A 25,233-nucleotide genomic window follows, 5' to 3' on the forward strand; every position below is an offset into this window, starting at 1 on the left:
GCTCATTATATTCAAAAAGTGGCACCATGTACTTTTTGGCCATGTTGCCAGCATGGATAAAGCCACTCCAGCACACTGTGCTCTCAAACTCTCCATTAACGTGTGAAGAGGTGCACACCCTGACCCTACCTGGTGTCGCTCACGGGCCACCCCAGAGATTTGTAGAGTCACAGGATTGAGCCAGATCTGGGAACTTCACTACACTGTGCCTGGTGCAATGCCATCAACCACGGTCACTCTTGCTGGTGTAATGGTCCTTAGTAGACTATGTGTTTGATAATGTTTGGTTTGGGGCAGGAACCATCTTTTTTTCTTCTGTGTTTGTACAGCATCTAGCACAATGGGGACGTGATCCATGATGGGCTCCTAGGTGCTACTGTAAAAATGTAATAATAAACTTAATTGTATAATGTCTTGACATTTTTATTTAAATTTTCTGAAGAACTGCAATAACTCTCCATTCATTTAAAGTCATCATTTGTTTGATGTAAACAGGATATGCATTGTACAAACTCATTTAAGAGAGTCATGAATTATCCAGTTCTTAGGAATCAAAGGGAGCATGTATTCTTCATTCCTGATTTTTTCCTGGAATGGCTTGAAAGGTCTGTAGTTTGCTTCTCTCCATAATACTCTCACTTTCTGTTTTCTTTTCACAATGCCTTTATAGAATTTCCACTGCAGATCCTTCAGATTAAGGAAGTTCACATATTGTGTTTCTGAAAGCAGACAGAAGTTGCATAAAATGTAAGCATTATACGTAATAGCGTCTTTCATCAAAATGAGCAAGAAGTATCTGCATATTGACTTTGCAGTGTATTGACTTCAACAAATGCTGTAGATGCTCAGGACCTCTGAAATTTAAGCCATTTATTTAGGTGCATACATATGCATTTAGGTATCTAATTTTAGGCACCTAATTGATAAATTTGGGCCATAATTTTTAAAAAAACAAAGGCTTACTCCTACTCCTATTGAAATCAGTGGAAAACTATTCATTTCAGTGGCAAGAGGAAAAGCTCCTGCTCAAATGGAGTAACCAGATAATCACTCTGGTTGGCACCCTGGTTGCTAATCTCAGTATACAGGCCAAAGAATGAATAGACGCGGACACTTTACTACTGTATCCTCCTACCCCCATTGGTGGTCTCTTCACACTATAGTTAAGACATGTTGATAGAACAGTGAGGAAAAGTTAGCACTGCCTATGTTGCATCTGTTCTGCCCATAAAGAGTCAGAGCCTGTCTGCTTTTTTCCATTCCAGTTTTAAACCACCTTAGCCAACTAGCTTGGGATTTTTTTTGGTGAATGCCCTGTAGGGGGTTTCTTTGGATGGTTTACAGAAGTGAGGCCTCAAAGCCATTTAACCAGCTCCTTAGATATTCCTCTAGTGTAGAGGAATTCTCGGTGGCATAAGGCAGTATGTTCAAGGCCATTGCAGCTGATACAACTTAAAGCATCCCTGAGGCTGCTTGCTCTAAGGGCAGAGCAGGTCTGAGGATCAGGAAGCCATGAAGATGGTCTCAAACTGCTTTTGTGACCTGCTTCCTAAGCTATGTGTGAAGCCAAATGGCCTGTTCAATACTGTCAACCTGGCACTTTTCTTGAACACTAAAGAAAATTTAGATATGAAATAGTGATGTGTACTAGGATTAGTCTAGCTTCATATCTCCATTAATACAGTTAGTTTACTGGAAACCATACAATCAGAACAATTGTGGATGTGGCATGGACTCTCCTTTCTCGTATTCAAGTGGGAGAAGAGATGTTATGGTGTAGTGGATGCTCCAGTTTTGGAAGCTCACAGTGTACGCAGGTCATCCAACTGTAGCAGTGCCAGAAAAAGACCTGTTACACTTCAGAGGAAGGAGGTGGAGAAAACCCAAGATGACATTACACCATCTCAATTCAAGCACTACTAATTTCACAATCCACCACTTTATTTAAATGAGACCAAAAGCCATTTCCTGCTCCCACTGAAATCAATGCCAATGGAAGTGTTGAATTCAATGGGAGAAACATCAAGTTTAAAAGAATTAATCATCTCCTCTGTGCTGAATGAGACCCAAACATATGGATACTGGATCCAAGTTAAAATATCTCCCTCTGCCTCACAGGATTATATTTATTTCTAAATATTTTTATTACGTCTTCATAGAATACTAAATGTTAGAGATAAATAAGCCTAGCTCACTCACTGCAGATTTGTTCCCTTTGAATGGTATATTTTCTAGTGCTCTGACCAGTCTAAGGCAAGGCTCCCACCCACCATCTGGAAATCAGAGTGATTTCACAGTGTAATACTGAAGCCTCACTCTCAGGAATTGTCTCCTGATATTCAGCCTAGATTTTCCCTTTGTTCATTTCATTCTATTGCTCCTAGTTAACCCCTCTTGTATTATCCTCAATCATTCGTAAGTACAGATTGCCAACCTTCAGCGGTCTGGAATTCAGAACTGAGAGGATCCTGAGGTGAGGGCTTGGGTGTTTTCTTTTTCCAGAGTCTCTGCGTAAAGTATAGTATCCTGCATAATATCTCTGCTTTGCAACATTTGGAATGGATTGAAGAAATTGACAGAGGAAGACAATTCTTGATTAAAAGCACATAAGGAAGCATATGCGCTGGCAGTGGACCATCACAATCGGTGTATTTATTTTCGTCTACAGCAGAATTTGTTGTCTTCGATTTAGACAGACACTTAACATGCATGGATACACAACTGTTTTGGCGTCTCAGCGTTGTCCTTTGTGAATCAGCATCCTTCTTTGCTACATCATCTTCTGACCAATTGTGTAACAAAGTAGTGGGCTCAGGAGGTAACATGCTTTGCTTGTTATATACTGCAGTCTTCCAGTTATTGGATTTTATTACTGAACGCAGTGTATGGAAGAGAGACACATGTGTTCCCTTCAAAAACAATCGATGCTTCTGTTGTTCATTTTCAACATTTGCAAGAGATGACAACAATTCTGATACCTGCCACAAAATACAGACTATTTCTATACTGGACTCTGATGGCCCAATCCTGCAATAAAAATTGTGTCAATGACAAACATTTCCTTTTTAATTATATAAGTACCAGTCAGGGATGAGGATAATATTATGCTAGGCACTGTCCACATATTTAGTACAAAAAGATAGCCCCTGCCCCAAATATTTTACAATCTAAACATATTATGAGAAGAAACTGGAGGCAACATGTGAAGACAACAGTGGAAAGATCATATATGGTATAATAAGCCGTACTTGTGGTACTCATGACATTGATAATATTCCTATTGGGTTGCCTTTGTGTTATTCTGTAAAGATGCACACACAGCTTTTCACAATGCACAAGATGTAATACCTGCATCTTCTAGTGTTCATAATGGAGAATAAATCTCACTAATTGTTGAGTGCAAAATCTCTAATTTTTCCACTTGATGACCTCATTAAAGAAACTGTCCCCAGTTGATTTTCAAATCTAATTTGCCTGGAGCAATATATAGGACTACATAAACGAATAAGATCACCTGGGAACTAGGCTCTTACTAGGACACTGCCTTGAAGAGGCATTAAATCCTAACAATGTACTATTCCCCAGCACTCACATAAAGTAAGTTCCAGTGCAGATTTTCTTCTGTCTTCAAATATTTTTGCATTATATACCATTTTACATTGGACAAAACAGAGAGAAACTTTGAGACCTTTAGATATATACTTTTAGATGTAACTTGATTACACAACCAGGGCCGGCTTTAGGCCGATTTGCCTGATTTCCAGGAATTGGGCCCCGCGCCTTAGACATTTTTTATTTTTTTTAAAACTTACCCCGGGTCCCTGGCTGCGATCTGCTCAGGGGTCTTCCGTGGTCCCGCTCCCTTGAGCGAAGCGCAGGCGGGAGCGCGGCAAGCCCCGCTCTCCCGGCTGGAGCCCTGGCCGGAGTGCTGCAAGCCCCGCTCTCCCGGCTGGAGCGCTGCAAGCCCCGAGGCCCCGCTCTCCTGGCTGGAGCCCTGGCCAGAGTGTGGCAGACCCCGCTCTCCCGGCTGGAGCTCTGGCTGGAGCGTGGCAAGCCCCACTCTCCCGGCTGGAGCCCCGGCCGGAGCGCGGCAAGCCCCAAGGCCCCGCTCTCCTGGCTGGAGCCCCGTCTGGAGCGCGGCAAGCCCCATGGCCCAGGTCTCCTGGCTGGAGCTCTGGGCCTTTAAATAGCCTCCAGAGCCCTGGGGTAGTGAGGGGCTCCGGGGGCTATTTAAAGGGCCAGGGCTCCAGCTGCCTCTGCCACCCTGGTCCTTTAAATAGCAGCCAGATCCCCACCACCGCCATGCATTTCCCAGGGCTCCCGTGGCTATTTAGAAGGTCTGGGGCGGGGTAGAAGCTGGGGAGCCCGGGGCCCTTTAAATAGCCCCCAAAGGCCTGGGATAGCAGGGAGCTTGGGGGCTATTTAGAGGGCTGGGGCTCCAGCTGCCTCTGCTGCACCCCCTGCCCTGCCCACACGAGCCCCGCTCCCCCTGCCCGCAGCCAGCTCTGCACCCCGTGCCCACAGCCAGTCCCTTTCAAACCCCCTGCCGTGTCTCCAGTCAACCCCTGCCATACACCCCTGTGGCCCTGCCCAAAGCCAGCCAGCCCCACACACACTGCTGCCCGCACCAGCCCTGCACACCCTGCCCTGTCTCCAGCCAACCCCTGCTGCACCCCCCTGCCTGAAGCCAGCCAGTCTCACACTCCTCTGTCTCCAGCCCTGCCACCCCTGCTGCATCCTCCCGCGGCCCTGCTTGAAGCCAGCCAGCCCGCCCCATACACCCCCTATCTCCAACCAGTCCCGCACCCCTTGCCCTGCCTGCAGCCAGACCCTACCTCCAGTCAGCCCCTGCCCTGCCTCCAGCCAGCCCCATGTCCACTTGTGCCCTGCAGTTCCCAGGGCAGTAACCGTGCACACCTGCTTCAATGAGGGGGGCAGGGAGCAGCTGGGACCCACACATGTGAAACGGCAGTCATTAATAACCAATCAACAGCATATATGATGCAATGTACATAATATATAATTTTATTTATATAGTTATGGAAAGTAAATAATACAAGAAAGAAATGAAAGGCTTTTTTTTCCACTTTTTTTTTTAAGTCATCCCTGCCAGGGCCCCGCCGAAAATGTTCGAATTGGGCCCCGCACTTCCTAAAGCCGGCCCTGTACACAACATCCTTAATGAGAATCCATCTCTCTATAAATACTGCAGGCAGAATGACCCTGAGGGTGCTAATGAAAACATGACTTCTTGGTTTATTCAAATGACTTATTGGTTCAGTGCAGCTTAATTTGGTACTGTAGGATGAGCTGCTTTCCACTCAGGTTTCAATGATTGATGGTCATAAAGGGGGAGATTTTTCAATGGTGGGGGCCTAGGCACCTAATTCTCATTGACTTTCAAAGGGAGTTGAGTCCCCAACTTTCCAAATGTGTTTTTGAAAATGTCCATCTAGAGTGATTAAATAATCTATTTCAGAAGTCGGCAACCTTTCAGAAGTGGTGTGCCAAGTCTTCATTTATTCACTCTCATTTAAGGTTTCACGTGCCAGTAATACATTTTAACGTTTTTAGAAGGTCTCTTTCTATAAGTCTATAATATATAACTAAACTATTGTTGTATGTAAAGTAAATAAGGTTTTTAAAATGTTTAGGAAGCTTCATTTAAAATTAAATTAAAATGCAGAGCCCCCCAGACCTGTGGCCAAGACCCTGGTAGTGTTCGTGTCACTGAAAATCAGCTCATGTGCCACCTTCGGCACCTGTGCCATATGTTGCCTACCCCGATCTATTTGCATGACTCCTTTTGCAATTCATCAGGTATGTTACTGAACAAATAATTATTTGAATTACTGTAGCACAGATTGAAAAACCAACTTTTCTGCACCTGTGATAACAGGCAAACAAAATGTAATGAATAAAGGCCAAATGCACTGACAGATGTTTACTTTTTAAATGATAATTATTCTGACAATTTATACTACACACTTAGCCAGTTAATTACTTTTCTCAATATAGGGGAAAACAGTAGCAGCTTAAATACTACACTAGGCTAATAGATATTAAGCTTTTAATGGCAGCCCCCATGTTCTGAGCCTAAATCTTTTCTGCTCCAGAACCTAATTTAAGTGTGAATGTGTATTGGTGAATCATAAGAAAAGTGTAATCACTCATACATTGCACTCCATTGAAGAATGAACTATCTTCATATTCTGAAAATGCTATTATACATTAGAGGCTTTTTGAACACACAGCAATTTGATACTGTAGAAGTGTCTACTAAAAAAAAAAAAAGGCAAATAATAAAGCTACAAATCATTTTTACCCTAAAGTACTCACTTTGCAACTCTGAAAGAATAACTGTTTCTTCTCTTCACTGCCATTTGGTGACACAATACCCCTCATTTGACTCATTCTATCTACTTTGTGCTGAAAAAAAACAAAAACAACTTAAGTTTTAGTATTAGCATTTACAGGGCCACCCAGAGGATTCAGGGGGCCTGGGGCAAAGCAATTTCAGGGGCCCATTCCATAAAAAATAGTTGCAATATTACAGTAACATGTATTTGGAAATGTAAAAAAAAACTAGTGAAATACATTCAAAAAATAATTTGTAATAATTTGAAAATACACTAAATACATTATTTAAAAACACTAAATGCTTTAATGGTATGTATACATTTGCAATTACATAATGGGCTGTTGCTGGGTGATGGTGATGGTTGGTGCCAATGGGCTGTTGCTGCCTGGGGGTGGTGCTGCTATTGCCCAGGGCTGAGTGGGGAGCTGGGCTCTGGGTTGGGTTGGGGTGTGCCCAGCTCACAGGGGCTGGGCTCAGGGCTGTGGGGGCTGGGGCCAGGGGGGTGCCCGGCTCAGAGGGGCTGGGCTCGGAGCTGGGGGTCAGGGATAGGGTCTGGGGGTGCCCGGCCCTAGCCCCTTACCATGCCGCTTACCCCCTCTCCTGGACAGCGCTGCAGCGGCATGGTGTCTCCAGCGGGGCCTGAGTTCTTGGCCGCTCGGCTGCAGCTTGCAGCCCCGTCCCCTTACCAGCTGAGACACTGGGGGATGGGGGAAGACAGAGGTGGGGGGAGCCTCCGACATACTTGTGGGGGCCCCTGCAGGGCCTGGGGAAAATTGCCCCACTTGCTCCCCTCCCGAGCGGCCCTGACTCTGGGAGCCCTTCTAGCTGCCGCCCGGGCTCAGCTCCAGGGGACCCCGCCTCCCTCCCTCCCCCCTCGGCTCCTCACACAGTCTGGGAGCCCCTCTCACCGCTGCCGCAGCCCAGGCTCACAGAGAGGGGCTCCCAGAATGTGTGAGGAGCTGGGGAGGGAGGGAGGTGGGGCCCGGGATGCAGGGAGAGAGGAGAGGTCCTGCTGCCGCTGCCGCTCTGAGTCTCCACAGGGCGGCGCAGCATTTCCCCGAGTGGGCTGTGCAGGGTGCCGCCGGGCTGGGCAGGGGGTGTGGATCCCAGCTCGCGTGCTGACAGGGCGAGTGGCTGTGCCAGGGCCGGCTCCCGGCAATGCCGCCCCAAGCAAAAAAATAAAAAATAAAAATAAAAAAAGGGGGGGGCGGAGTGCCGCCCCTTAGAAAGTGCCGTCCCAAGCACATGCTTGGAGGGCTGGTGTCTACAGCCAGCCCTGGCCATTAGACCAGACCTAGTGAGGATCTCTCTCTCTCCCAAATCTGGTACATAGATAGTATTCTGAAGCGCTACTAGGCAATCCTAGCACTGCCTAGGACAAGTTTAAGCTAGAGATTTCTTATTTAAAAGTTTTTAAAAGAAATCAAAAAGCCACTACATTAAATGTTCAAACAGTATAAAAACAAATTGTGTGTGAATTCTCACAATGATTGTCAATCTGCCTTTAGGGAAAAAATAAGAACATATTCCCTACTGGAAATCTCTTTTATTATGCAACCGAAAATACAGAGTTGCTAATAGGAGCCTCTGTACATTCAAACTCAGATGGTGCCACTGCAGAAGCCTTTGCTTGTCTTTCCTCTGCGGTTCTAAAACAGTTTATGATGTGGGCCTAATCTTACAAAAATTGTTCTGTGGACCATTTCCCCACCTCTTCGAGATCAGGTAACACCTTCGTGGCAGGTACAGCAAATACTTACAAAGAAAAGTAGTACTAGGAATGCATTTATAGTAATTTCAGTACTAGGAATGTGGGATCAGCCAGTTCACTGAAGACCAACATCAGGTCCTTCATGTGCCACCACTGATACATGAACCTCAATTTGGGATCTGCTGGTTTAGAGGCATGTACAAGGAGTTAACTCTTCAGATAAATGCCTATTCTTTCTTATGGTGGAGGCTTTTTCAGTAGCTGTGCCTATCAGTGGTAGTAGTTCTTTCCTGCTCAAGTCTCTTTGCCTTCATTCATTTTGTGGTGGAGCTGAAGCCTACAGATTATACTGACAAAACACAATTACATGAAAATGAGAGAAAAAAATAAAATAGACTGCATAAACAAGTCAAGGATTATAAACAGATTGGTTCACAATCTCCAAAATGTATCCCCTTCTCTGGTGGTATGTGGCAGTAACAGAGCATGTGGGAGCCATGCAAAATTCTTCTTCGAAGTCTGTCTAATTCATTACCCGTCTGGTGCAGAGGGGAACCTCCTGACAATCATTCCATCACACTGTTTTTAAGCTGTGCTACATGGAAGAATCAATTCATTTCTTTAAGGAGCCATTTGATGACTTCCATTGGTCGGCGGGAGGAAATAGTGACAGGTTTGTCTCCAGCTTTCATCATAAAAACAGATGAGGCTCTGGTTTCTGTATGGAACACAAGGGCTTTCCACACATCGTAATTTTTGTGCTGCTGATATTGCGAACTAACTACCAGAGCCTAATGCGCATCTGCTCGCTAAAGGCCCCTCACGTGGATCATAACTGTACGAAGAACAACCCAAGAGGGAAGTATGTTCAAAAGCATCTTACTCCCTGGCCCTCATCTCACTTCCATGTGGCACAGGTAAGAGTCACATGCAGATGGCTCTATCCCTGCACAGATCCTCTGCAGCAGGCTCTGAGCAGTTTGTAACTAACTTTCCTTAAACAATAGACTAGCTGTTTGCACACATGCTGCAGGGGAGCTGGAAGTAGGGGCACTGGGGTGCCCAGCTTGAAGTAATATTAGGAAGCAAATGCATGGTTTCCATCATATATGGGGTTCACACTTTTGTTCAATGGCTTTCAGCATCCCCAACTGTAAAAATTGTTCCAGCACCCCTGAATTGCTGTTACCATAGGCGCCAGCTCCATGGGTGCTCCAGGGCTGAAAAAATGAAAAAAAAAATTAGTGGGTGCTTAGCACCCACCGGCAGCCAGCTCCCTCCCTTCCTCCCTGTGCCTCCCATCTGCCAGCAGCCCGGCTGATCAATTCCTCCCCCTCCCTCCCAACACCTCCCACCCACCACAATCAGCTGTTCCATGCAGGAGGTGCTGGGAAGGAGGAGGAGCAGGGATGGGGCATGCTCAGGGGAGGGGCAGAAGTGGGTTGGAAGAGGCAAGGAAGGGGTGATGTGAGGATGGGAAAAGGCAGGGCAGGGGTTTGGGGAAAGGGTGAGGGCAGGACCTGGGGAGGAGTGTAGGCAGGAAGAGGCAGGGCAGAGGTTTGGGGAAAGGGTGAGGGCAGGACCTGGGGAGGAGTGTAGGCAGGAAGAGGCGGGGCAGGGGTGGGTGTCTGTTACCATACAGATTTACTGAAAAAGATGATTTGGCTTCTGTGTTTACTTTGTTACCTTAGCCTGCCATTGTATTCACACGACTTATTTCCCTCTCCTCAACATCTTCCCCTAGACTTCACCCTGGTGTGGAATACACATCCCCAACACCCACGGAAAGTAACCAGAAATTGGAGAGCACAGCCCATGGCAATCTGGGGGCTCTGGTAAGTCTGCTTTCTCAGCTTTACAGAAATGTTCATGTAGCTGATGCAAAAATCTGAAATTTCTTACAAAAAGTGCAGGAATAGTTGGGAGGCGCTAACCAAATTAATGTGCATAGAAATGTTATCATGGTTTCTTCATGTGATTTTTCCTTTCTAATGCCAGTGAAAATAGTTTTCTTTTTGAATTAAAACACATTTTCCTGACATGATGGAAAAATCTAGCACAGTCTGTGCTAGGGAAAGAGAACCAGAAGATGAAATGTGACCACAGGAAATGAAGAATTTTAAACAAAGGAGAAGGGTTTCCCTTCCTAGGCCAAGGGGAAAGCAAAAGTTAAAAGAGAAGGAACCAGTAAAAATAGTGAACATGGATTCTGATTTAAAAAAAAAATCTTTGAATTATTACAACCAAGGGACATGCCTGATAAAAATACAAAGCAGGACTTTGGTTTTGTTCAACATCTTTATTAATGATCTGGATAATGGGATGGATTGCACCCTCAGCAAGTTTGCAGATGACACTAAGCTGGGGGGACAGGCAAATATGCTGGAGGGTAGGGATAGGGTCCAGAGTAACCTGGACAAATTGGAGGATTGGGCCAAAAGAAATCTGATGAGGTTCAATAAGGATAAGTGCAGAGTCCTGCCCTTAGGACAGAAGAATCCAATGCACCACTACAAGCTGGGAACTGACTGACTAAGCAGCAGTTCCGCAGAAAAGGACCTGGGGATTATAGTGGACAAGAAGCTGGATATGAGTCAGCAGTGTGCCCTTGTTGCCAAGAAGTCTAACGGCATATTGGGCTGCATTAGTAGGAGCATTGCCAGCAGATTGAGGGAAGTGATTATTCCCCTCTATTTGGCACTGGTGAGGCCACATCTGGAGTAGTGTGTCTAGTTTGGTCCCCTCACTACAGAAAGGATGTGGACAAATTGGAGAGAGTCCCACAGAGGGCAACAAAAATGATCAGGGGGCTGGAGCACATGATTTACGAGGAGAGGCTGAGGGAATGGGGCTTGTTTAGTCTGCAGAAGAGAAGAGTGAGGGGGGATTTGATAGCAGCCTTCAGCTACCTGAATGGGGTTCCAAAGAGGATGGAGCTCGGCTGTTAACATTAGTGTCAGTTATACAGCTGAACAGAGATAGTGGATATTTTATAACTCTGCTTATATAGGGCCTGATCCTTCTTCTATAGGATCAGTGGCCAAATAGCAACTGATTTCCATAGCAGCAGCTTTAGGAGCTTCCTGTCCTGTACTAGAAATGGATTTTCAGGGACATGGATTTATTTTTCTGTGTTTCTACTATTATTTTTTTTTGTATATCTTTACCAATCTCCTACCTTTCAGGTGCTGTTATGCAGTACGTAATTGGCAGACCATGCAACAAAGTACACATATCTGGAATCCTTATTCACCTCACCAGCACTTTGGTCATCAGGTACTGATATTCCCCCTCGAACCTCCGCCCAAGTACTCTGACAGTTACATATGTAGTGTATTTCTAGGATTATCATTTTTCTGTTCATTCATCTGTCCTCATGAGAACTATGTCTTGTATTCTAAGGCTTGGGAAGCTTCCTCGATCCATTTATAAAAAATATGAACAACATACTAAAAGACTTATGAGATTCTGATGTGAAGAAATGATATTTTCATTTAATTAACTGAGATTAATACAGTGGAAATTATATTTTTCCTTTTTGTGTTTCAACCAATTCCCATTTCATTTCAGCTCTGGATGCTGCAACTACTGAAGTTAAAACAGAAGGATGCAGTGGAATTCCTCCTCTCTGCTGATTATTCCCACAGTGACTTGTAACACTCCATAATGCCTGACTTTGTATTATGCAATTGACTCCCTATTACGAAATTCCAACTGCACAAATTACATTTTATGTGATAACATTCTGTTCATTTACTCAGTGTTTAAAATGCAAAATCATAGAATTAGAGGACTGGAAGGGACCTCAGGAGATCATCTAGTCCAGTCCCCTCATGGCAGGACTAAATATTATCTAGGCCATCCATGAGAGGTGTTTATCTAATCTACTCTTAAAAATCTCTAATGACAGAGATTCCACAACTTCCCTCTGCAATTTATTCCAGTGCTTTACCACGCTGACAGTTAGGAAGATTGTCCTAATATCCAATCTAAACCACCCCTCCTCCAATTTAGGTCCATTGCTTCTTGTCCTATCCTCAGAGGTTAAGGAGAACAATTTTTCTCCCTCCTACCTCCTTGCAGTAACCTTTTATGTACTTGAAAACCGTTATGAATGAAGGATATTGATGCAAAAAAGTTACGAGACAATTAAGAATTTTAAAAGAAAGGATTGGTCCTTTAACATTGCTGACATTATATGTTTGCTGTATATGTATGTGCTTCAACTCTTCTCTGATCGAATCTCATCTCTGAACCCTAACATGCAGTATAACCACAGTATAACAGCAGAACAAATGTGAACCAGAGCAACTTCCAAAGAAAAATGCTATAATGTTAGAATGAAGAGAGAGATTTTGGGTGGTCCCAAGAGGTTCTTAAGCCCTGAGTGTCCCTGTAGGAAAATGCCCAGGTGACAATCAAGAAAATCTTCCAAAACATTTCCTGCTGCTTTTGCAAAAAATCTCTCCTAAGTTACCTGAGGTGGGACTTTCATTCAGAGATTCCAACCCAGACTCATCAGCAAGTTGGGCATCTGGAGACATGTTTGGTTGCAATGATAGGAAATGGGATTCTCTGACCAGGAAGAAAGGCCCTGGGGGGAAGGATAGTTTAGTGGTTTGAACATTGGCCTGTTAAACCCAGCATTGTGAGCTCAATCCTTGAGGGGGCCATTTGGGGATCCGGGGCAAAAATCTGTCTGGGGATTAGTCCGCCTTTGAGTAGGGGGTTGGACTAGATGACCTCATGAGGTCCCTTCCAACCCTGATATTCTATAACCTAGAGCTTATGAAAATGAAGAGATAGCAATTATTTCCTAACAGAGAAGCAGTTCAGCCTCAGTGCTGGCAAGAGAATCCAAGTGGAATTAGAAAATTTTCAATTATAGGACAAACTCAAAGAAGTTTGGAAACCAAAATGTTTAGAAGTACTATCTGAAATCTATTGATATTTTATACAACATGTGAAATGAGATGCAGTGGAATTTTAAAAGATGTTGCTACTATTTATTTGTAACAGGATATTTACGGAAGTCAATTATTTATTTATTGCTCTTATTTATGTATTTTACAAAGATATTATTTATAAATAAAGTATTATTTTAAACAAAATGGCAACCTATACTGGTAGTGGTTTGTATTAAACACCTATTTAACCAAAAAAATAAATAAATGAATGAAGAAAGAACAGAAAAAAAATCTGTCATTGTTCAGCCTTAAAGCCCCAGTTCCACAGAGTACCTATGCCCAACGTTGCAGCCAACGCTTTTTGCTGGAGAGGGGGACCAGAACTTCCCCAGGTGACTGGCTAAAGTGGCCCCACTCAGTTCGGTCTTGGAGGGGGGAGAGATGTGACGAAGTGGTGTTTTATTCATGTTATGTTCCACGTGAGTCTTACTGTCCTATACTATTACTGTGTGTTGCTTAGTTTCCCAGGGTACTGAAACAATAATTAGTTGGTGGGAATTGGGGGTGAGATTTTGCTGAGGCCCTCAGGGCAAGTGAATCCTCACTCTGACACTCCGAGTGCAGAATGTGGGGCCTGCAAGAATGTTAAAAATTAATATTTGACACTTCAGTCTTGTATTACACTCCCAAGCTTACAGCTTCTCTCTGACTTCAGCTTGGTAAATGCTGCCAGCATCCAAATGCAACATCTCCCCACTTTCAAATGCAAAAACTGCGGCAAGGCCAGCAGGGGGGCCCGCCCGACGGCCGCAACTAACAAAGTATATGACCCAGTCCACTGATGTTAGTGCTTCCAGTTGGGAACATATATGAATACATTGATGATTAAGTGTCCCAGTTTGCAGTACTTCCATATTAGAAATCATTACTGAATGACAATTAGACTTCCAATTCTAATAGACCACACACCACACCTGAACGCGGCCTCCTTTTTTTCTTCTCTCTCTCATCAGGTTACATTTCCCCCCAAAAAACTTCTTGTTGTGGATGTGTAATGTAGGAGATGGTCATGTTGGAAGAGGCTAGATTGGTGACCTCCTCTCTAGTAATCCAGATTTCATGCACTCTTAAAACACATCAATTAAATTAGTTTGTAATTAGCCTGCCCATACCCCATCAATCTGGTTTGTGTGCACTCACAGCTACCTTCCCCCCTTCATTTCCCACAACAATTATATGAGCCCATTTATGCGGCCTTGCCGCCGTCGGGCGGGCCCCTCCGCTGGCCTTGCCGCCGTCGGGCGGGCCCCTCCGCTGGCCTTGCCGCAGTGTTTGCATTTGAAAGTGGGGAGATGTTGCATTTGGATGCTGGCAGCATTTACCAAGCTGAAGTCAGAGAGAAGCTGTAAGCTTGGGAGTGTAATACAAGACTGAAGTGTCAAATATTAATTTTTAACATTCTTGCAGGCCCCACATTCTGCACTCGGAGTGTCAGAGTGAGGATTCACTTGCCCTGAGGGCCTCAGCAAAATCTCACCCCCAATTCCCACCAACTAATTATTGTTTCAGTACCCTGGGAAACTAAGCAACACACAGTAGTAGTATAGGACCGTAAGACTCACATGGAACATAACATGAATAAAACACCACTTCGTCACATCTCTCCCCCCTCCAAGACCGAACTGAGTGGGGCCACTTTAGCCAGTCGCCTGGGGAAGTTCTGGTCCCCCTCTCCAGCAAAAAGCGTTGGCTGCAACGTTGGGCGCTCCCCTGAACATGGACTACCATGTTATAATCCTGAAGCTGGAAACTTCACCTCAGGAGTTTGGCATTGGCCCCTTTCATCTGCTTCAGCCATGTCAGGGGCAAATGCCCAGTATACACACTGAAGCGCCGCCCAAACAGATATGGGTGCAGCTTTTTAAGGGCCTATACCATGGCCAGACGTTCCTTTTCTATGGATTCCCAGGCAGCAGCTTTCTATGGATTCCCAGGCAGCAGCTTTCTGCTCAGGTACATGATGGGATGCGTCTCTCCATTATTGTGAACCTGCATTAACATCGCACCCATCCCTTTTTCTGAGGCGTCTGTGAATATCATAAAGGGCTTGTCAAAATCTAGGTATACCAGCACCGGGCCCTTGACCAGAGAGCCTCCTTCAGAGCATGGAGAGCCCTCTGGCATTGCTCGACCAAACCACCTTATCTGGCTTATCCTTCTTATATAGTTCAGTGATTGGGGCGACTATGGAGCTAAAGTGGGGCATGAACCTCCGGTAATAGCCTGTCATCCCAACGAAAGCCTGGACCTGCTTTAGTCTGGGGAGCGGGCCAATCTCTGATCACCTTTACCTGGGCTGGCACAGGCTTTAGGCAGCTGCCCCCCACTTTGTGGCCCAGGTATGACACCTCTGACATCCCCACCTTGCACTTCCCAGCTTTTATAGTCAGACCTGCATCCCAGAGCTGGTCTGGCACTTGTTTAACTTGGGACACATGGCTAAAAATGCCAAGCTTATCAATATAGGCCAGGGCAAAATTCTCCATCCCTTAGAGTAACTGGTCCACCAGTGTAAAAAGGGGATGCTGAATGCGTCAAGGTCAGACCCAGGAAGGTCAAAGCTGTGTAAACTTCTTGCCCTGAAGACAGTATGCTCAAAGAGAGGAGGCATGCTCCCCCAGAGTCCTGACTGACTTCATATGGAGTAGTTCCAGAGCATCGCCCGGTGACTGCATGACAACTGGTGGCAGTGATGGGATCAAACTGCACCCCGTGGATAATGCATCCTGCAGTAAGTGACTGGGAAGCAGTAAAACAAAGGGAGATTAGCAAGAGATGTGCATGCTGGAGGCTCTGAGAGGTCCAGCTTAATCCCCAAGAGTGGACCCCCAATAAGTGCTGTCACACTGAAGGGGTTCCTCCCAGGGCTCATGGGGAGCTGAGAAAGCACAGGCCTGTGAGTCCATGACCCCTTAGGAACAGCATGGAGATGGCCTATAACCATCTCCTTAAGAAGAGAGAGAGGGCTGCGCATTGAAAAATTCACCAGGGCTCAGCTAATTGCCCAGTTGGAAGAGAATTATTGCTCTAAGGGGCCGGCTCCTGAGCCAGCTGGGGCTGTAAGAGAGGCTGGGAGCAGTCAGGCAGCCCCAGAATTCACCTATCCAACCAGCAGGGGATCTTCCTGATTGAGTTCCCTGTTGGTGGAGCTGAGATGGTTGCCTTTGTTTAGGGAAGGTGATGATATAGATGCCTTCCTCCCTGCCTTTGAGAAGGCCTGCAATGTGCACCAGGCTGACCCTGCAGACAGGCTTCGGCATCTCACCCCTTTACTGGGTCCCAAGGCCACAGAGATGTTCAGCCAGATGGATGAGGTGGAAGCAGGGGATTATGAGCTGTTCAAACAAGCCCTGTTGCGCAAGTTTGAGCTGACCCCCGAGGAAAAGGTTCCGGAGTGTGCAGAAGACCCAGCGGAACTGGTCACGCAAATGGGAGAAATACACCCGCAAGTGGGTGAAGGGCCGGGGCTGGGGCCCAGACCAGGACGACGATTGAACTAATGGGGCTGGAGCGACTATATGAATTCTGTCCCGCTGATCTGAGGATGTGGTTTGTGGACAAGAGGCTGAAGGACCTGCGCCACACAGGGCTGCTGGCTGATGAGTCTGTAGACAACAGGTCGGGATATGGAATGGAATCCCAGGGGGACAGCCTACATCGGTGCAGAAGGGGGATCACCCAGGGGGTTCCCTGAAGGGATTGTCAGATAAATCCTTTCCGAGAGGCACAGCCAATACCAGAGCTGACCGACTGGCCTCAGGGGACCAACAGGACCTCAGATGTAACTACGGTGAGCAGAAGGGCCACAGATGAGCCCAGTGACAAAAGCTCAGGGACAGGATGAGCAAACCGAGCCCTCACAGGGTTCTTGGCCCACAATCTCCCTCTCCTGGGACACCAGGAAATCCAGAGCACCAGGCAGAGGCTGCTACAGAACTTTTACTAGCCCAGGATATTTTATGCCATCCAGCAGTACTGCATGTCCTGCGACCCCTGCCAGAGGGTGGAGAAGGCCTGGGACAAGGGGAAAGCAGCTTTGGGGCCCCAGCCCATCATAGAAGAGCCTTTCCAGAAGGTAGCCCCCTCAGCAAAGCAAGTCGGACAGGGAAAGAATACATTCTGGTGATGGTAGATTTCGCCACTCACTATCCTAAGGCTGTGGCCTTGTCCTCTATTCAACAGAGTGGGGTTCCCCAAGGAGGTCCTTACAGACCAGGGCTCCAATTTCATGTCAACTCTGCTCCAGTGCTTGTGAGAGAAGCGTGGGGTCTGACATATCTGGACTTCAAGCATATCACCCTCAGTCCAACGGGCTGATGAAGAGATTCAATGGGACCCTAATGATGATGCTGAAAACCTTTATGAACCAGCACCCACAGGGCTGGGACAAGTATTTACCCCACCTGCTGTTCATGTACCGGGAAGTGCCCCAGGAATCAACCGTGTTCTCTCCTCTTGAGTTGCTGTATGGGAGCAGAGTGAAGGCACCCCTGCACTTGCTGAGGGACGAATGGGAGGGTGTCATAAACAGATGGTTAAGGGTTAATGTCTCTTTTACCTGTAAAGGGTTAAGAAGTTCAGTGAACCTGGCTGACACCTGACCAGAGGACCAATGGGGGGACAAGATACCTTCAAATCTCTGTGGAGGGAAGTCTTTGTTTGTGCTGTTTGTTTTGTTCGTTGTTCGCTCTTGGGGCTAAGAGGGACCAGACGTGCAACCCAGGTTTCTCCAATCTTTCTGAAACAGTCTCTCGTGTTCAAAATAGAGAGTACTGGCTAGAAAAGGCGGATTAGTCTTATGTTTGTTTTCTTAACTTGCAAATGTGTATTTTGCTGGAAGGAGTTTTTCCTCTCTTTGCTGTAACTTGGAATATCAGGCTAGGTGGGAAGGAGTCCCTCTAGGCTATATAAATCTGACTACCCTGTAAACATTTTCCATCCTAATTTTACAGAGATAATTTTTACTTTTTCTTTCTTTAATTAAAAGCTTTCTTTTTAAAGAACCTGATTGATTTTTTTCCCCCTTGTTTAAGACCCAAGGGGATTGTGTCTGAACTCACCAGGGATTGGTGGGGGGAAAGGAGGGTGGGGGGAAGGTTAATTCCTCTCTGTTTTAAGATACAAGAAGTTTGAATCAGTGGAGCCTCTCAGGGTAGCCCAGGGAAGGGAAAGTCTGGGAGGGGGAAAGGAGGGGAGATGGTTTATTTCTCCTGGTTTTAAGACCCAAGAGGTTTGGGTCTTGGGTTCCCCAGGGAAGGTTTTGGGGGAACAGAAAGTGTGCCAAACACTACATTTTGGCTGGTGGCGGCGATATCAGATCTAAGCTAGAAATTAAGCTTAGAAGTGTCCATGCAGGTCCCCACTTTTGGACGCTAAAGTTCAAACTGGGGGAAAAATACCTTGACAGAGGGGAAGGCCTCCCCTGATGGAAAATCAGAGGTGGAATATGGACTCAATTTCCTGGAAAAGCTCGCTGAGCTCATGGACTAGGCCAGGGAGAATTTACCCTAGGCCCAAGGGAAGCGTGACGGTTCTCATTCCCGTGAGAAAGAGCAAACTACAGGCTGCCTGGGATGGGCCCTTTAAGGTCATCAAGCAGCTGAATAAGGCAAACTATGTAGTGAAACCCTTGCAGACAGAGAGTCCATGAAAATGTTACATTTCTTCTGGGACGACAAGAGCCTCAATAGTTGAACACATCTTTATGAAACTTATTCAACATAAGAATGGCCATACTGGGTCAGACCAAAGGTCCATCTAGCCCAGTACCCTGTCCTCCAACAGTGGTCAATGCCAGGTGCCGCAGAAGAAGTGACGAGAACAGGTAATCATCACGTAATCTACCCCTATCGCCCATTCCCAGTTTCAGGCAAACAGAGGCTACAGACACCATCCCTCTATCCAACAGATTTTGCAATTTAAAGCAGATTCACCAGTCCCTTAACTGTCATCATAAAGACACATGTACATATGCTGGACATGGACATTAGAGAAGAAATCTGCTACAAATAAGTGGAACAACTTTTACATTTCTACCTTTCTTGTATGACTCTCAGGGCCAAATGTTTAACAGACTTCCTTAAAGGCTTCCTCAACATTTGTAGGTAGATTTATGTGCATGGCAAATTGGTCAGTTACATGTAGTTTCTGGATTTGCATAAGACTTTGTGCAAATGCAGAGGTTTGGCCATAAAAGATCTGTTAGCTAGTACTCAAAGAGGAAACTAAAATGTACTTCTAAAGCAGATAGGTAATTTATTTACTAGCTTTGAAATACTGGCTCCACCTCTTCCGTATCTACTGCCTGTCCATTAGTCCAGAAGGTCAGTAACAAAAATATCTACTTTTATAAATAAAATATTTGCATGCCAAGAAGGGACACCATCAAGGTGAGTTGTCCTAACTCCCTATAAAAAGTTATCATGTGTATGTGAAATAGAGGGGAAAACAATCAGTAAAGAAACTGATTTTTGTTTTATACTTCCAGGTATGCACAACAGAAGCAGGAAACAATCCCCCTGCCCATCCCAGATGAAGCCCTGGCTGCAGCAATACATGCCTTTACCATCCGCTCAACTTCCTCAATCAGCCCAATCTAGATGAAGCTTCAACTGGTCCAGCATGCTGGAACTACTCCTGACAGCATCACCTTGGCAACAGCTTATTAGGCCATGTTCAATGCACTGCAGTGTCTCCACAGTGCAGGATTTGCTTTGAGGTCTTAGCCCTAGTCTATAAAGCTCCAATAATGGGAACTAGATGAGGGGCTCTGTTCAACCCTTCAAGAATATACCAATCCACAAAAAAAAAAATATGACTGACAGAGCTTGCAGGGGAAAAAACAAAACTCACTGCTCAAGTTACACTTCCCTCTGGAGCTGAGATCCCTTGCCTGTGGAGCATCCCTCTGCTGGAGATCAGGAAGAGCCCATATATTTTACAAAATAAAATGCTGGAATATCCTTGAAGGCCTGCTCCCAATAGAGGACAATGGGGAAAACTTCAAAATGTGTCCCATTCCATAAATACAGAATGCACTCCATAGGGCTCATTTTCTATACAGCAATGAACAATTATTTTTTTGTTTTTGTTTTTTTATAATGGTGTTGGCCACCTATATAAAGTACTATGGGGATGGTGGTTTTACTCATGGCTAGGGTAGATACATACTCTGCAGCAGCTGGACATGGCACCAGCTGCACAATTACCTAGTGCTTCTATTTTGTGAATTAGATGGGGGGATGTGATCCTTTATTTGGATTTATTTTCTTGTTTGGGGAATCACAGCTTGCTATGCCAGTGAGCAAATGAGTCAGGTGATCTCAGGTTCCTGTGTATGTATGGAATAGGCACATGCATGTATAGAAATGAACTGATGTCTGCTTCACCCCATCCCCTTACTTCTTTTTGCTGTCCAGCATGTTGAGAGTGACAAACACACAAGCAATCCTGAACCATGCAGGTCATGACCTCAGACAGCTAGTGAACTGGTAAAAAAGGAGTATTTAAGAAAACATATAATTACAGGAAAAATTGAAGTACACAGTTTTTGGAGGCAGTAGCTAAATCGGAGCTAATGAAACGGAGTCATTTAGACATATATACGTACCTGGTTGGATGGTCTCTACACTACACTGTTTAAGACCCTCTATCAAGACTTTCCAGGGCTTGGCATTTATACCTGGGAAGAGGAAGAGTTCTGCTCTTAGGTTGAAATAATCCTGGGAAATGTAGTTCAGGAAATGACTAAAATCATTTTAATTAGCTGAATTGCAGCATCAAGTCTGTTCTATTACCCTGAGCTATGTCTCAGAACTGTTCTACCATAAAAGATCCCACATTCTGTCTGCCTTTGAAGAACATAATTAGGGCACTGATAAACATTTAACATCAGATTTTCAAAAGGCTACAATGGTGGGAGCAGGCATGTATGGAGCACTTTTGAAAGTCTGGCCACTTCACTAAAGCACCCAAATGGGAACTGCTCTTGAAAACATGGCAACAAGGAATCAAAGCTGCTACAGCACACACTTTTAGCATCTTATTTGTAAAGTTACCCACTGAAGTCAGGGGGATGACTTGTGGAATAAAAGTACTGCTCAGTGAAAGTAAAGGGGAGAGGAAGCCAGCTCTTAATGCACAGAATGTGCCTTTTCTAGTTTGGAGTTTATTTATTGTTCCAAGGCAGCACAATCTATGTAGAATAAAAAAATAAAAAAAGACACCACATTTGGGCTAGGCCAGGAGCTAAGTAAATTCAAATCTTACCAGCAATACTTATCTCATCCAAAAAAGAAGTTTCAAGTAGGCAATCTTTGATTTCATTTTGTATGAAATTTCTTCCAAAGGACTTATGGAATATGGAAATAAAAATTTCAAATGCAAGTGGAACCTGAAGTTATTCCCCCCACTCCCTTAATCTTGGATCCAATATGGACAAAGTAAATCACTTCATATTAATTTGCTGCTGAAAGAACCCCTTCTGTAGATAGGGGTCTGGCAGCACATATACTCATACAATATCAAAGTGGCCAAGGACAGTCAGTCATTTACTCTTTGCCAAAGGTGCTATTATCAGTGAGATTGCCTTGGAAAGAAGTAGGAGCTGGATGTAGACTAGGGCTGAAATACAGCGCTTGCCATGAGATGTAGAAAAAGAGATAGTGGACAAGGAAAACTACAAAAATATAGTTGTTTCAGACATGCTGCAGTTAAAGTAATGTAAGAAAAAGCATGGTAACAGGGTTTACTCACCATGATGCACTTCCTCATGGCCAGGCATGGCATCACAGTCTCCTTGTGGGGTAGCAGCCCTTGTCAGTCATCACTCTGGGGCTACGGTGGTTTCTTTCACATAACTCATCCCTCCAGCCAGGGCACAGTCTTTAGCCCACTCCTTCCAGGGTCATCTATCCAAACTAAAGACCAAAACTATCTAACAGAAATAAAAAGCTTTCACCCTCTCCACAGCTCTTCTTCAGCAAGGTCACATTCAGCCTGTAGCGCCCTTGCTGGGCTCAGCTACCCTTCTACACCACTTCCATGGGGCTGGTAGGGGAATCCAGTCCCAACCTCAATTCTGGGTTACAGCCCAGGGCCCTGTACTGCACAGCTACATCAAATCCTCTACCCATATTGCAGTTTTCCCTGTGCTATTTCCTTCCTTCCTCACCTATTTCCTTCCCTTCTAGGTCTCCAAATCTGTTCCCTGGTTATCCCAGGTGCCTCCTTGCTCACTCAAAACCCTGCAGGCATCTTCTGACTCCCAGCATTTTCTTTCCTCCAGCCCTTCCTCAGCTGGGCCCACTCAGCAGTTAAACCTGAAATCACCTAATTTCTCTCAGGTGGGGCCCATTCTGTAATCAGGGCTGGCTTAGTCAGGGGCTCTCTATTATTAGCTCAGAGCTCTGGATGATCTCTGAGTGTTGATCTCTCTCCCTCTCTCTCTCCATATATATATATGAATTTTATTGTCAGGCTCTGGCTCTGACCCTCTTACACCAATCTCTGTAACTGACTTCTACTCTGGATTCTTCTAATGATATTGGGCCAGCCAATGGTGCCATGCTGCATTCCATGAGCTGAGGATCTGGCCCATTGTTCTCACGTTGGGCCAGACTCTGCCACCCTTATGTTGACTAGTACAATACCCCACAAGCAACTCCCACTGAAATCAGTGTTAGGAGAGTGAGGTATTACTCAGTGTGAGTAGGGGGGGCAGAATCTTGCCTATTATGTCTAACTATTCTTTCTACACATAGCAATGTAAATTAAAGACTGTTTTCTAAATACTACACTTTTAAAAGTAGATTTTCTCCCTGTCTAATGCAGCTGCCATCTTGTCCTTAAGAGGCAGCATGTTACAGTCACTGTGTTTTCTCTGTCGTGGAAAAATTTCTATTTGTTCAGTCTTCGGGGCCCAATTCTGAGACGTGCTGAGCACCCACTAGTTCAGTGGGAGATCAGGGTGCTGAGGACCTTGCAGGAAGCAGTTAGTGCCTCTCAGGGTTAAGCCCTTTCTTTGATGTTTTTCCTTGACCTGAATGAAAACAAATCTAGACTGAAGAGTATGTTTTACTCTGTGTATGAAAAACATCGTTCCTGTGACTTGGAATCACCTTTCCCATACCCTGTGGTGGTTCTTTACCTTATGTAAGTTCTTGTGTGTAGGTAACAACTATAGCACCTCTGCCTTGTCTATTTATGTCCTTCTGCTTGTACGTCAGTCTGTGCTGTGAGCCTGTGTGTCTTATCAATGCGCTTACATTTTCTCATACATTATACAAAGAAGTATCTGACAGATATTCAAGGAGCAGATTTATACCATACAGATTTATTCGTGGGGAGAATCAATGCATTCTGATTCGCATATTTAGCATATCTTTTTGAAAGTCATAACATTTCAACATAGAAGACAGTTTAACATTTTATTATTTTGCAAATGTCAGTTGCATACATGCTGTAAATATCTGTGCATTTAACCATCACCAGCATGAGTACACAGTCAAGTAATTGAAAACAATCACCCTGCTAGGTATGAAATTGTTCTTTTGTGTAAGGAGTTGTGTTGAAGGGTTGCCACGTTGTCAGATGTTCAGATGAATATAGGCCAAGATGAGCTTGTCTTTTAGCCAAAAAGTTCCCCAAGGTTGGAAAGTCCCTCAAGGGAAATTAGGATTAAAGGGGTTTATTTGATGGCCCTTACAGGTTATCTAGCACAGTTTTGGTCTAAAAGGGAGATGAAGCTGTCCATAAAGGAAAAGTACAGGCAAGCTTGACACAGACCAAGAGAGAGGAAAAAGAGAAGAAATGATGTGGGAAATATGCCATGAATTTTGTTGTGCCATAATTGTGAGAAAAACAGTAGGCATAAGGGAAACATAGAAGATAATTATTTAGACCTAGTGTGAAGATCTGTTATTTTCTAAAACGTATTTATGGACTGGACAGCCCAATAGCGTTTGGTATTTTCGAAAATTTCTAGCTTTGTGAAACAGTTTTTATGATGGTGACAGTGTTACCAGGTGTTCTTTCAACTCAAAGCTCTTGGCAACTTTTACTCTGTGCGAGGTGGTGTCAGGAAATAAATCTGGGGAGACACGGCCGTCCAACCGATAAACAGCTGGCAGAACCAGGACAACACAAGAATGCTTTCACTTAAAGCTAAGCAGCAGCCCATCTGCTGGCGGGGAACACAAGATGCATCCAGAGGTAGAGTCCCATCCTGAAGAGTCCCACTACCTCAAACTTTTCCCCTTATTTTATACATTAGTAACACAATGACATGTCCCTTAAAGAAAACTTGTTAAGCAAGCAGTTTCAGTGGTCAAGAAAGAAGTTACAGAATTTGCAGGCTTGAGGTCCTAATAGACATTCCTGAGGGCACATCCTACTCTTCTAAAATGCATGTATCAGCAACTTCAACACAATTCTTATTAGGAAAGACGTGGGTAAAACTACCCTTTCTGTGGCACCCAAATCCCCCTCCCCTCCTGCCTTGGTCAGCTAAGGCTATTGCATGGCTACTTTATGGCCTGCTGACTTGGCTGCTCTTAGCAATAAGCAATAGTGGTTTAAGGCACTTTACTGATTCTGAAATCTAAAATCTCCCCATACAGCAGGACAATAAACATTACAGTGTCAAGTGGAATGGAGAAAACATCCTCCCCAAAACAAAAAAGGTGGAACAGTAAACTGGGTGCCTTATATAAATAAACAGGGATGAACATGAAGAAAAAAGACACTAAAAATTGTGAAAAGAAACCACCACAGGAAAAATATGTATTTTGCTTTCTGTGTTTTTTGACAGGTGGGATATGAATTTCCTCCACGCTTAAGAATCGAAAACAGATTAAAAAATCAGTAGATGTTCTTCTTCTGGGTCCAGTTATAAAGTAGCCAAAATCTCATGAGCAGGTCTAAAAATGGGATTTTTTTTTTCATGAAAAGAGTTGGTGCCACCCCTGGCCTTGCTGACTTTCCTGGTTTCCTACAGATGCCAACAGACTAGGCAACAACAGTCTATTTGGATGATCTACATCTGTTTTTTCTATCCTATGCTTTTTCCCAGTTTAGTCATTACTGATGGGGAGTTTACATAAAGCCTCTGAAGACAGTATGTAAAAGTGAAGAGTTAAAATGGCCTGCTTGAAGAGAGATTACATCAAGTTGCTTCTATGTTTAGGCTGGGCCAA

At 44.8% G+C, this 25,233-nt stretch overlaps 1 protein-coding gene across 1 annotated transcript; it reads right to left on the minus strand.

Moving 5' to 3' along the window:
• Positions 1-427: 427 nt before the first annotated feature.
• On the minus strand, positions 428-20,682 carry LOC115654030. Its single transcript, XM_030567973.1, has 5 exons — positions 20,649-20,682; positions 20,441-20,526; positions 6,340-6,429; positions 2,435-2,978; positions 428-719 (listed from the first exon to the last, which is right to left on the minus strand). The coding sequence occupies exons 2-5, from the start codon at positions 20,504-20,506 to the stop codon at positions 514-516; spliced, it is 906 nt and encodes a 301-aa protein (XP_030423833.1). The 5' UTR covers positions 20,507-20,526; positions 20,649-20,682; the 3' UTR covers positions 428-513.
• Positions 20,683-25,233: the final 4,551 nt, after the last annotated feature.

This window comes from Gopherus evgoodei, chromosome 6 (assembly GCF_007399415.2).
Source record: "Gopherus evgoodei ecotype Sinaloan lineage chromosome 6, rGopEvg1_v1.p, whole genome shotgun sequence".
Lineage (NCBI taxonomy): Eukaryota > Metazoa > Chordata > Testudines > Testudinidae > Gopherus > Gopherus evgoodei.

Bases quoted from the DNA above. Each gene is read 5' to 3' on its own strand.
- LOC115654030 (XM_030567973.1), bottom strand. From the start codon at position 20,506: ATGACCTGCATGGTTCAGGATTGCTTGTGTGTTTGTCACTCTCAACAT. The intron at 2,979-6,339 runs GTGAGTACTTTA...ATTTTGTGGCAG, and splicing joins TATTCTTTCAGAGTTGCAAA to GTATCAGAATTGTTGTCATC. The intron at 720-2,434 runs GTTGGCAATCTG...GTCTGCTTTCAG, and splicing joins TGAATTCCAGACCGCTGAAG to AAACACAATATGTGAACTTC.